At 41.2% G+C, this 13,095-nt stretch overlaps 2 protein-coding genes across 2 annotated transcripts; one reads left to right on the top strand and one right to left on the bottom strand.

The window, feature by feature from the left end:
* Window positions 1-2,627: 2,627 nt before the first annotated feature.
* Window positions 2,628-6,826, top strand: LOC311015852 (uncharacterized protein; the record flags this gene model as incomplete). Its single annotated transcript, XM_084013292.1, has 8 exons — window positions 2,628-2,661; window positions 2,769-2,782; window positions 2,888-3,219; window positions 3,389-3,459; window positions 4,443-4,508; window positions 6,092-6,156; window positions 6,519-6,565; window positions 6,729-6,826. The coding sequence occupies 8 exons, from the start codon at window positions 2,628-2,630 to the stop codon at window positions 6,739-6,741; spliced, it is 642 nt and encodes a 213-aa protein (XP_083869418.1). The 3' UTR covers window positions 6,742-6,826.
* Window positions 6,827-9,552: 2,726 nt separating this feature from the next.
* Window positions 9,553-11,397, bottom strand: LOC311016337 (uncharacterized protein). The gene is made up of 4 exons (XM_084013966.1): window positions 11,291-11,397; window positions 10,584-10,856; window positions 10,296-10,469; window positions 9,553-10,203 (listed from the first exon to the last, which is right to left on the bottom strand). The coding sequence occupies exons 1-4, from the start codon at window positions 11,361-11,363 to the stop codon at window positions 10,073-10,075; spliced, it is 651 nt and encodes a 216-aa protein (XP_083870092.1). The 5' UTR covers window positions 11,364-11,397; the 3' UTR covers window positions 9,553-10,072.
* Between the last annotated feature and the right edge of the window lie 1,698 nt (window positions 11,398-13,095).

The raw sequence follows: 13,095 nt of genomic DNA, 5'->3' as shown, positions 1-13,095 counted from the left end.
GGAACGACTCCGAGCTGACGTCTTCACAGCTTCCGCCTGCGATGCGAGATCAGGCTGTGTGTGTCTGAAGCTCCTGCGTACCGTTTCATAGAATGTCTTACAGGCAGCTGGAAAACAATTAAATGAGTGGTATGAATACAGTTAAGATCGGTATCTACTGTTAACGCATCTATTTCCTTATACAGCAGAATGAAAGCATATTCTTTAAATCGTACCCTTACTCCGGTTCGTAGCGCCTACAATTCGTCTCCGAGTTGTGAAGACGGCGTACTGCTTCCTGTAAAAGACCAACATACACTTAACAAAGCAACTTAACGTTACACTGGTTCCTCTCTCTTGTTCTTTTACAAGGCTACTATGCTACTTTTAGCTTGGACTATTAGCGTTTAAGCTACTTTTAGCTTGGGCTTGCTTTGCTAATTTTAGCTTAGCTAGCAGTCACCGAACATATTCTTACCGCAATCATCCTGAGAGTCTCCAGCAGTCCTGGGACATCCTGAGAGTCTCCAGCAGTCCTGGATATAAGAATTATAACATTTAAACCACATTTTCTTAAGTGAAGCCTCTCAGAGGAGCATCCCTCCTGCCGGTGAACGTGAACGTCTCGTCATCGTTCCCCCCACTGAATGAGGCGCCCGGTGTCTGCCGTCCCTTTAGCGGACAACGGTGCACGGCGTTATTAATCACCGTTAGTAAATATATAACCACGGTTTAACATAAGCACTATATTATTAGTTAACGTCGGTAAAAACGGCACATTTTCCGCTTCGCTTGCGCTCGCTAACCCCTAAATGGTAAATTAGCGTCAGTAGGCTAGCCGGCTGGAAGGACCTTCGATTCGTAACGTTAACGTACAATGCCAACAACAATAAAGTAACGTTCATTATCAATACGATTTAAAAGTCAGCTGGAAACGTAAAAGTCATGTTACAGTATACTTACATGTGTACGCGGTTTGTGTCGGGCTCCTCGCCAGAATCACCGCAGTCGTCCGCCATTATCCAAAACTTGTGAAGTCAGACGAGCCGCAATGCATTTTGGGAAGTTGAGTAGATTTAGCAAGGTCCGCTGTACTCAGAAATCTTTGCCAATGCAGTATACATCCGGGCATTTCTCGCGTGCACAAATTCACATACTATTGTATGTGAACGCACTACGTACTCAAATTTACGTCACAATTAAGTACGAGTAGGACGTTAGTATGGCATTTCGAACACAGCCGAGATCTATGATCTATGAACCCATCCTTGACCCTCAGAACTACGACCAGCCATTATAAAGCAGTTTATAGTTGTTAATGTTGTGTCAAAAGGTACTGCATTTAAACATGTTACTGCGCAAGTTTCCTGGCTTCATCCCCATCCGGACAGACATTTTTATGGAAAGCCAATAGAAGTTTGGAGCTTGCAGGGAACAGACACGTCATACCCAGCATCATTTCTGCCTGTTGAGCGCATTGCTGGGAGATGTGTGGTTAACACATCCACTGTGCATTTAAGCACAGAAAGGGTCACTGTAGTCATGCCACTATGCACAGTGGTTGAGCTCTAGGAGACTGTGATGTTGTTTGCATGAATGTACATTTTACCTTTGTGGCAAAGCCTGTTTAAAAGTAATTGTTGAAGCAAATTGTTTTGTGTATCTTTGAATGAAGATGAAATTAAGTTATATCTTTGAATGAAGATGAACTGAAGTTAACACCTTTCAGAAAAATGTCACCTGGGGGAAAACTCCCCCTGCTACCCTGATTTGCATTTGTATAGCTCACAGCATTTTCATTTACATGTTAAAGCCTCCCCTAGGATTACGGGGAGGGGGGTCATGGGGGGACAACTGCCAAGCAAGGCCCACGTCAATTCCCGGCAATTTACGTCAGTTTTCGGTGTTTCCTGCAAATTGCCGTTTGCAGTCGTAAACCTGAACTTCCACGTCAATTTACAGGGCCGCTAACTGACGAAAATCCCACTTTTCATGCAGTGAAGGCCAAAGTACATACAGTATTTACATGAACATGCACAGCCATCTGTCTGTCCTAAGGGGACAAACCACACCATACATCCCTATTAAACTGCTTTTGCTTCACACATCACACATGACGCTCAAGTGATAAATGTATATCACATGCAAGTTGCTCTAACAAACAGCTCCTCATACACTATATGAAATGATACTTTAATTCTATGCAGGCGGGCTCCTGTTAGGGTTAGGTTAAACATTTTTCAAAGTCAGCATGGAGTGGACGCCATCTTCATTACTGTCACAACATCTGATTAACTATTTTCAAACGAAATCGAGCACTGACAGTTGCAATTTAAATGACTATTTCTGTGTTTTAATTTTACAATACGTCTTTAATCTCATGGTTAACACTTAAACATTAAAAACTATTTGGCAGATTGGGTCTTTAAATATTAGATGGACTGCCATTTATGTAGTAATGTAGTAACATAATGTATTGGAAATGTGCTAATTACTTTGTTTCATTTCAGGTCAAAAAACGTTCTGCTTTGGGCTATAAGCCCATCTTGTTCATTAGCAGGAGGCACAAAGGCACAGGCAAGTTGGTGGCAGATGTAGTCACGCATCTGCCACCAACACAAATCAACTCAGCTTTTTTAAAAAGCATGATGAAGGCATACGACTTCATCATCAAATCAGATGGTAAGATGCAGATTTTATGCAGAGTTCAGAGTATAGAGTTGTAGTGTTTTCCGTTGATTTTTCTGATGATGTGTACAGAATTTATATTTTTGCTAACTTCACAACAGATACCCCACAACAGGTACCCCAGCCCAAGACCTGCACCTCCCCCAAGACCAGCACCTCCCCTTAGACCAGCACCTCCCCCTAGACCAGCACCTCCCCTTAGACCAACACCTCCCCTTAGACCTGCACCTCCCCCAAGACCAGCACCTCCCCAAAGACCTGCACCTCCCCCCAGACCTGCACCTCCCCCAAGACCAGCACCTACCCCAAGACCTGCACCTCTCCCAAGACCAGCACCCCCCCCCCCCCCCCCCCAAGACCTGCACCTCCCCCAAGACCTGCACCTCCCCCAAGACCTACACCTCCCCCAAGACCTGCACCTCCTCCAAGACCAGCACCTCCCCCAAGACCAGCCCACCCCCCAAGACCAGCAAATGATAACCCTAAACCTGTTCCCGATAGACCCGCAGGCAAAGCTACATATGGAGCCTCTACCATCCAGGAAAACCCAAAGTAAGTAATCTTGCCTTGCACCACATCTGTAAATGTGTCCCATGTTTTTTGTAATCAGTGCACAATATAAAACAAGTTACACATGGTGAATTTCAACCCTTTTAATTAATTAAACCACCCCCAAGATTCTGAATATATCATTCTTAACCTTTTCGCCTTGCACCCTAAGCCCCACTATCCACCCCAGGCCCACCATCCACCCAGGCCAATCCATCCAACCTCAACAACGGAAAAGACGAAGTAAGTAATCTTGCCTTGCACTAGGGGTGTCAACGTTTACAATTTTTTTTTTACGTGTACACGGGGCTTCTAACCGACATGTACCCGGTTACACGTTTAAATTTATCATCTCTTTCTATCGCAGTTGCGCCATATAACCACTAGAGGGTTCTGTTTCCATTCAACCGCCTCCTAATCCCATTAAATCAAAGCCATTCCAGTAGTTATCAGACTAAAACGTCTATTCAACGTTATTCTCGTAAAAAGCTGACACAGAACACCAACCAACAATATAATGTACAACAACACGTAACAATAAAGGCTAAAATAACAAGCCATTAACAGTTCTTATTTTCAGCAGGACGACATTCGCGCATGGAGAAGATGATGAGCGCCGCGCAGGTGGTTGCCCATGGATGCTGTTACTATAAGCCAACCATGCCTGACATAATTTACACTCAACTGTATTTTCAGTGGCAGTTCGTTCAAAAAACTGCCACACAGTGCTGCGCTTGCATTTTCGCCGCCAAAGCATCCCCGAGTCAACTTGAAGTCACGCGACACTGGCTGTGGCCGCAGGTTTTTTTCAACGTAACATTGTGCCCCATCATGTATGCGGATAACTGCACTTGTGGGAACATTTAATTGTATAGTTAGTTAATGTTATTATCTGAAGCTTTCAGGCAACATTATCACCCCTAAAAATACTATAGGCGTATATATTGGTGAGAAATAAACAAGGAGGAGGAAAAATGACGTGTAAACGGTTCTTGATTTTTCTAAACGGTTATGATTTATTATCCGTGTACCCATTTACACGTGTAGACGTTGACACCCCTACCTTGCACCCCATCTGTAAATTGGTCCCATGGTTTTGCAATCATTGTATTAATATAAAATAAGTTAACCAAGGTGAATTTCACCCCCTTCAATTTATTAAGCCACTCCCCCAAGATACTGAATATGTCATTCTTAACCTTTTCCCCTTGCACCTTAACCCCCAGCCGCAGGCACAAGAGCCACTCAATCTGCCCCACCCTCCACCCTTGCCAAAAAGAAGAAATCAAAAAGTAAGTAGACATTCTTTGCACCCCATGTGTATACTGTATCTGTTTCTTTTATTTGTACCCCATGTGTATATCAGCAGCCATGTGTTGGGTGTAAGGGTGTTTCACATGTAGCCCCCGTTAATTGAACCAAACTCTCTTTCAGCCCTCAAAGTGAACTAAGAATAGTGAGTCAGCATATTTTGGGCATATGAAACACTCCAAGCAAACTCTGACCCATTTAAAGACCGAACTGAGACCATATCAGGAGGTGGTCTGAGTCTGGTTTGCTTCCGAGCTTATAGTATGGTTCACTTTTGTGAAATGTTAACGCAACAAACCCGAGTTCACTTTGCTTTTTTCAGTTGCATTTTGAGCCGCTAGGTTTCCCATATACAGCTGGAACATTGGCATGCCAGCCTACAAGTAGTCTTCTGGCTTCATTTTGGTTGTATGTCATTTGAAGCTAATACATTCTAGCCAACTTTGCCCTATTTCTGTGGGCCAATTTTATTTGGTTTATTTAATTTAATGTTCAGAAACCAGCAGTCATCTTCCAAGTGAAAACTACTGTGCCCATAATGCAGAACAGTAAAAGTTCTGGGATAGGACATGTGTGAACAGACAGAAGACTGAGATCCCATCAGAGCTAAAGTGGACTGAAAAGAGATCTGAGTCCTCTTTCAGAAAACTCATAATATGAACACAAAGAGATCTGAGTTGGTTTTGCTTTGGTCCACTTCTTGGTCCACTTTAAAACGACTGAGTCTGGTTCACTTAATGAGGACCACATGTGAATCCACCCTCAGTCCTTTTAAAGTGAACCAAGAAGTGGACCAAAGCTAAAATAACTCAGTTTTCTTCGTGTTCATATTATGGACTCTCTGAAAGAGGACTTGAATCTCTTTCAGGTCCAATTCTGCTCTGATGGGGTCTCAGTACTGTTTCTGTTGACAATTTTCCTCCCTTCTGGAGATCTCAGACCTTATAGTACTTTGCATTGTGGGTACAATAGTTATCACTTTAACAAGTTCGCTTGGAGAGTTCACATATTCCCAAAAAAATGCTGATTCACTGCTCTAAGTTCATTTGGAGGGCTGAAAGAGACCAAGTGTGGAAACACCCTAAAGGCCCGGATACAGCGCGCTGAATTTGTCCGTCATGTGTCGTCAGTGCTAGCTTTTGCACCAATTCAACATGTGTAATCGGCGCCAAGGCTACCCCCGACAACACAGGACGGCGGAAATCGCCGCAGCGCCATCAGAGCTGAGGTGGACCAGAAAGAGATCAGAGTCTTCCTCCTTCAAATGAACTCATAATGTGAACACAAATTGAATGGAGTTCTTTTTGCTTTTGGTCCACTTTCAAAGGTCTTAGTTTGGCTCACTTAAAAGTGAATGACTGTGTTTTAGTCTTGACGTTGCCTGAGTGACTCTTGATCTGGTATGTGTGTTGTAGTGTCATTCACAGAAACAACAGTGTACATTGTCCCATCCTGCCTCTCTGCTCTTCTTACATATTTTCTCCTTGTTAGACAGCACCTTATGTACTTCTTCTTATTGATCTGTTGTACAACAAACTTTTTTTTTTTGCCTTTGTCATTTAAGGTTGCAAATGCAGTCGCCAGACCATTTATCCATATGAAAAAATATTGGAAAGACGGATGAATGAGGTAAGATGTAAAACCATATTTTTCATTAGGCTGTCTGATATTCTCTTGACACATGTCTGGCTCATCTTTCAATCCACATGTGACAAAATGGCAACAGTGAACAGTAGTTATCAACCTTTGTCAAGTATCAACCCTCTCACAAGTGCCACATACCATAAATCCTAAACAAAAACAGCAATCCAAATGGAATGCCATAACAGATTCTTCTTTTCATTGAGCTTACAGAAAATACATTCGTACTCTTGTCAACTAAATTATGTTTCAAGTAAGAACACCAGTGTAGAGAGCTAAGTGAAGACATTATTTGAAATCATTACAGTATCTTCCCTAAACGTATTCAGTGTGTGTGTGTGTTTCTGCAGGGGAAGGCAGCAGAGGTCAAAGTGCGCTGGCTGCCTTGCTCTTCCTGGTAAGTGATGGCTTATTCTGTATATTCATTCATTGATTCATTCATTTATTTATTAATTATTTCCACATTTTCTTTGCCAAAGAACTTGAGCCGGAAGACTAGTTGTGAGCTGTAGACTGTACTGCATATGCTGTGTTTAAGATGACTTGTGCACTATTTACAGTGGAAGAGTCTAGGAGAACACCTGGGAGCCGGCTAGCAAATATGTCTGATGACCTTCACCGCTCTGCTATTTGTTTTGTTTATTTGTTATTTGTTCCATATATTTGTTCATAATTAAATTCACTATGTTTACATTTTATTATTTGTCTGCCAATCATTGACTACACTGAATAATTAATGTGTCATGACTTAGTGCTGTATTTGTTTGGAAAAGAGAGATAGCAGAAAGTTGCATGTAGTGACAGAAGTACCAAATTGGCATCATACTAACTGATCATGAACATTTTAGTCAGTCTTGGTGGTAATTTTGGAGCAAAGTACTGTAAATGGGCTCCTCTCCCTGGTGACAGATGCCTCCCCATCAGGATGTATTACTGAAAGACTGCATCCTTTCTGACCTCTGACCACTTAGTAGCACACTGCGCTTATTGTTTTTGTTACAACATTTATGAGAGTTCTTAAGACATTTTCAAACATTCCCATTGAAGAGAAGAGGCACATTTGTGCCAGGACACTGAGGACACCGATCTGATCACCCTGGAATGACTTAACAGGTGGGCGGTTTACTAAGGCCTATGAAAGCGGTGGGAAATCTAAGGCCTGGTCATGCAAGGTGGGCAACATGCGGCCAGTTGTGCTGTTTAATCTGGACAATGTCTTCATGATCAAAGGCCTCAGGTCTGATTTGTAGCAACAAAAGTCAAAACTGGTAACTTATAATTCTTCAAAATCAAAGCTGTCTGAAGGGAAGGTTGCCAGGGTGTTAGATGCATGAAACTTGACACCACAGTCAATGTCAGTGCATATGATGCTATTTCATCACAACATAGTTAGGTAAAACTATGCTCTGCTGAAAGTTTGGAGGCCTTAATACACAGGTGGAAGAGCAGTTTAATTCCAAACTGAAGAGGCAGAAACATTTGCCCTACATGGCCAAGCAGCATTTTGTTGAACACCTGAAACTGTACATCAATTTATGAAAAAAAAAGTACATCAATTTATGAAAAAAAAGTACATCAATTTATGAAAAATTTACATATATGACTTTCATTCTAGACCTATTTTGTGACTTAATTTTGACGTCAATGTTTGATGTCATATTGATGCTCAATTGACATCAAAGGCCCACTGGGTAGTTAATTACTGGTGTAATTACTGGTGTAACCTTATCTGACCTGTCTGACCTTTGCACTTCATGGACATGTACACACTGGGTTGGCATTTCTAACTATAATATTGTAGACTGATTCAATTTGTAACATCCCTGGATGACACAAAATATGTGTGTGAAATGGAATCAACCCTCACATATTCACAGACTCTAGTACCCCCTACAAATCCTTTTTTTCAATCTTTGGCTCCGCCTCCTGTCAACACAGAAGCAGCTGGAGGTCTTAAATTTGACAAATCAAAATATGTGCCAACATTTCATGAAATAATGATATAAATAACATATTCATGAAATACCTAGGCCTATCTGGCCAATATGGGTGTCTGAATTGTAGTTTCTGAGTATATCCAGTGCATCAAACTTGCCAAGGCAGGTTAGGTCAGTCAGTGAAATTGAGTTTATTTCACAGCACACCTCTGTGTATCATAATCAACCAAAATATGGATGTTTTAATGGTTTGGGTATGATTTAAGAACTTTTGTTTATCAATGAATGTCAAAAATATGCTCTCTAAACGTCAGTTTCTGAAGATGTATTGTGGATCAAAACCCCCACAGCACATAAGATCAGTGACATTGGGTTTATATATATATTCAAATATGTATGTTTTAATGGTTCATCAACTTGTGTGCATGCAAAACTGTCTGAAAACTCAACAGAATAGCTGTCTGGATGGTACTTTCCAAGGCTGTCGCGTAGGTCAAAACTGACCTGCAGAGTGATGACATGCAAATCAAAATAACTGGTGTAACCCTAAGGTGTAATCAAGGCCTGTCTGACCTATGCAAATCCTAAACTTACCACATGTATGTTTACAAAGATATAGCCTAAGGCATTCAGATGAACTTGTGTCTTTTACTAACATATGCACACATTGTCTGGACTACCAAGGAGAAGGAGATATTTGGCTGCCATAATTAATTTTCTGTAGCAATTTAGGTACAGGTCCTTATGCTTCCATCGCCAAAACAGGCTGTTTACTACAACTTATTGTTGTTATAATCATTACTAAAACTATTGTTATTGTCTGCCTATCTCATCATGCCATTGAATGAATACCTGTAAGGATTTCCCACTTTATTATTATGTTATGACCCATACAGTATTTCTACAACCCCAAATTCTGAATAAGTTGGGACGTCTCAAATTTGTATACTGATAAAAGTGCAAAGGCAAGAAATTGAGTGTTGAAACAGGAATTTTATTGTTGCTGAAAATACATTTTGAATTTCAGGTCACCAGCTTCTGATTTGGACATTACAAGGCGTTAGTACATACATGAGTAATGAAAGTCAACACAAGGAACATTTAAATGCTAAGTAGACTGACTTGCAACATGACTGTGTATAAAAGACCATCACAGGAAAACAGAGTCTATCAGCAGTAAAAAGGTGGAGGTATTCTGGCAATATCTTCAGGGCATAGCATTAAAATAAGGCCTACTTATATTCTGAAAGTCACTGCATGGGCTCAGGATACAAAAATAACCCTTATCTAGGAACAGTCTGAGGCTAGGAATACTGTGCTAAGAAATACATTTAGATGGCGCAGCCATATCTGTGTTTCCATGTAGGATGGATCTAGGCGATGGAGGAAACTGTTGTGAGAAATTGTAGACACTGTGCTTAAGGCAACACACCACATTTTTGGCATCTTGTAGCTTATACCATCGCAAAAACAACACACATAGCTCACAAACATAACAAAAATCACTCAGACAAATGTAAAAAGTGAAGAGCATGTCAAGTGAATCCAAAGGCCTGGTATGGACTGACCCTGTGATACAGGATGGGCAGCTATGGAGTGTTTTGCTGTGGTGGTAGTGCAAAAGTAAACAGTGGAGGGATTTAATCAATGCAAAGCTGTGCATGTTGTGAAATATGAATATGAAAAAACATGAGTGTGAGCGTAATAGAATTGCTTAACAAAAAGAATACAAAGATGATAAGATAAATAGAACAACAGACACATTCAATTAAAAAGAAAAAGATTATACAATCCAACAGGGGTAAATGTTGGGACCACAGTCAAGAATGCCCTCTTCTTAATGGTGCCTCCCCAGCACACAACAGCTAAAAAAAAACGACTCTGGCCATGACAATACTGTTTAATCTTGCTCAGAGTCACAACTGGTATGGTATTCATCAGAATCACTTTCAAAGTTAATTTCTGTTTCAGTTTTCTGTTTCAACTTGAACATAACAGTTCTTTGCATGCTTTGCCACGTTGTTACTTGCTTGCTTGTTCTTCATCGTCAAGCTCTGTAGACCTTGGATCCCATCTTGAAGCAGGCCCCACTTCTCACCTTACACATTGAACCACATTGAGCCTATATTAATTCAAAACTTTCCGAAATATTGTAGCGTATGCCAAGCATAATACAAATACATACTGTACCTGATGTCACATTAGAAAGCTGGGATGACATCTGCTTCAGGGAGTCTGCACAGGTGCAAATAGACTTCCAATGCTTGTTCATCTCTGCAATAAGAATCCTCTTCTCCTCCTCAAGTCTCCTTACTGCCATCACAATGTCGAACGCCTTCCTCTTCGTCCTTAGATCTACAGAGTCTGGAATACATAGATGAAAAATAAGTCAGTTCATTTTGGGGTTACAATCGAGGCATGACAGACTTTGTGCCACTATGTGACTATTTCACATAGTCAACGGAATTGTGTACATACCACCGTGTGTAAGCTGCCATGGCCAAACAATCTCGTCAGATAGAATGGTATCCAAGGTCAGGTTATATGCATTAGGAACCATGGTGTTGTACTTTTCCAATACAGAATTTAAATGTTTTTTTTCCTCCCTGATCTTTCGGCGGATCCGGGCACGTCCTTTGCATCCATCGTTATCTTTATAAAGACGCTGGGACCTCCTCTTAACACTTGCCACCAGCTCCTCAATTCGGCTGGCTACAGCGGCAAGATCAGCATCATTTGGGGATGTTGTTGCTGAGAGGAAGAAATTAAGATTCCATGAAAAAAATATTATTTCTGGTGTATTTCTGGGGCAAGCGAGTCTCAACAATCTTTTCATTTTTCTCTGTAACTGAGAGGCAACACTTGTAGCTAATGTTGAGTATATTTAAGTTAGTTAGGTTCTTTATTGTCCCTATGGGGATATTCTTTTCCACATGTCATCAGCAATCATAGTGTGTGCTCTTTGACTACAATTACAATGAGCCTCTTTGGAATAGCAGCCAAGCTTAGTCAGTTTAGTACACCTGAAACACATGTTCAAGGCTACGTGCAATTGCTATAAGCTAAATTCAAAGCATGACAAGAAATTCGAAGTGATAGAGATACTAAAAGTAGCTTGAGTCTATGATGATACAAAATATATTTCTTTATTATACAACCACAGCATATCAAACAGTATATTCTACCTTCTGCCCACTCATTGATATCAATGATCCAGCTCTCCAGTTGATTGTCTGTGATGTCCATTTCCGTTTTCATGGCCTCCAGGTTATGCAACTGGCATTGCAGGGCTATTGTGATTGTACGTCAAACTATGGTTGGCAAATAACTATCTCCAACTAAATGATGGGAAGACAGAAGTGGTCTTTTTTGGCCCCCCAAACTCCTCCATAGGTATAATAAATCACTTAGGTCCCCTGGCGCCCAATCTTCATACCCATGCCAGAAATCTTGGGGTGATCTTCGATCAAGATTTAAAATTTGACAAACAAATAAACTCTGTGGTGAAAAGTTGTTTTTTCCAACTACGAAACATTGCAAAACTGAAATCAATTCTCTCCCTCTCTGACCTTAATACAGTTACCAACGCCTTGATTACCTCTAGGCTGGACTATTGCAACTCACTTTATTTAGGTATTAGCCAGTCATCACTATCCCGCTTACAGTTGGTTCAGAATTCTGCTGCCAGATTGATAACAGGAACTAGGAGGCAAGAACACATAACACCCATACTAGCATCCCTTCATTGGCTCCCCATCAAGTACAGGACAGAGTTTAAAGTTCTTTTATTTGTTTTTCAAGCACTACATGGCCTGGCCCCCCAATACATTTGTGACCTACTCTCCCCCCTTTCCAACCCAAGGATTCTTAGATCCTCGAATCAACAGCTCCTGACCGTTCCCCGGTCTAGGCTACGAGGAAAGGGCGATCGTGCCTTTGCCATTGCAGCCCCAAGACTATGGAACAGCCTACCCACTCCAATTAGGTGCTCCTCCTCTGCAGCTGCCTTTAAGGCAAATCTAAAAACCTTTTTGTTTGCCCAGGCCTTTAAATGTCCCTGATGGTCTCAAGTGCTGGTCTCAATGTGTGTGTCATTTTTTGTTCACTGAACTGTACAGCACTTTGGTCAACTTTGGTTGTTTTTAAATGTGCTTTACAAATAAATTGATTTGATTTGATTTGATTGTGGCCTTCAAACACAAATGACAATGAGGGAAATGCCTATAACTTTGACTATTGTTGATAAGGATTGTAAAGTGCCTTCACTATAAGAAAACCACATACAAACTGGTTACAGTATATTCTTATATACATGGACTATGTATGTATATTGTGGCGCCCGCGGGACAGAGGTAAGGAGGAGGGAACCTGGGTGCATAATAAATAACGTGTATGTACCGCCGTGGCATGTGACAGCCACGGCGCTGTTGCCACCACACTCTATCCCTCCAAGGCACAGCGCAGTGAACGGACGGCGGACCATGTATGGAGTTCCGATTGCCCATCAGCATCACCGGCGTGGAGGAACACGGCTGGGAGGAAATCAGCGCCAGATGACAGGAGGGGATAAAAGGAGACGGCGGAGAACACGTCCGGGTGGAGAGTAAGGAGATGATTGAGAGAGAGAGAGAGAGAGAGAGAGAGAGAGAGAGATTTGATTTGATTTTAACAACACACTTTATTTACTTAATTATGGTTTTTACATTTCAGCGGTTCAGAAAAAGTGCTAAAATGCTTTAAAATCCCAGTATGTTTTAAAAAAAAATATATATATAACTCATCCTTTAAAAACTTGTGCAAACACCAACTCTTCGTCAACCACTGAGCAGACAATGTCATTAAAACACCAGCGCTGTTTAAAAGAGTCCAAATCTCTAATGTGTTTGTAAAATCTAAAATCTAGCCAGAGTCTTGCTCTAATATTTATCAGCCACACTGCCTTTGCCTCTTGCCCTTCTCTGTTCTCCACTCTGTTTTTTCTGCTAATATA

Source organism: Eutrigla gurnardus (assembly GCF_963514095.1).
Source record: "Eutrigla gurnardus genome assembly, chromosome: 7".
Taxonomy (NCBI): Eukaryota; Metazoa; Chordata; class Actinopteri; order Perciformes; family Triglidae; genus Eutrigla; species Eutrigla gurnardus.
This window is presented reverse-complemented; position numbering and strand designations above follow the sequence as displayed.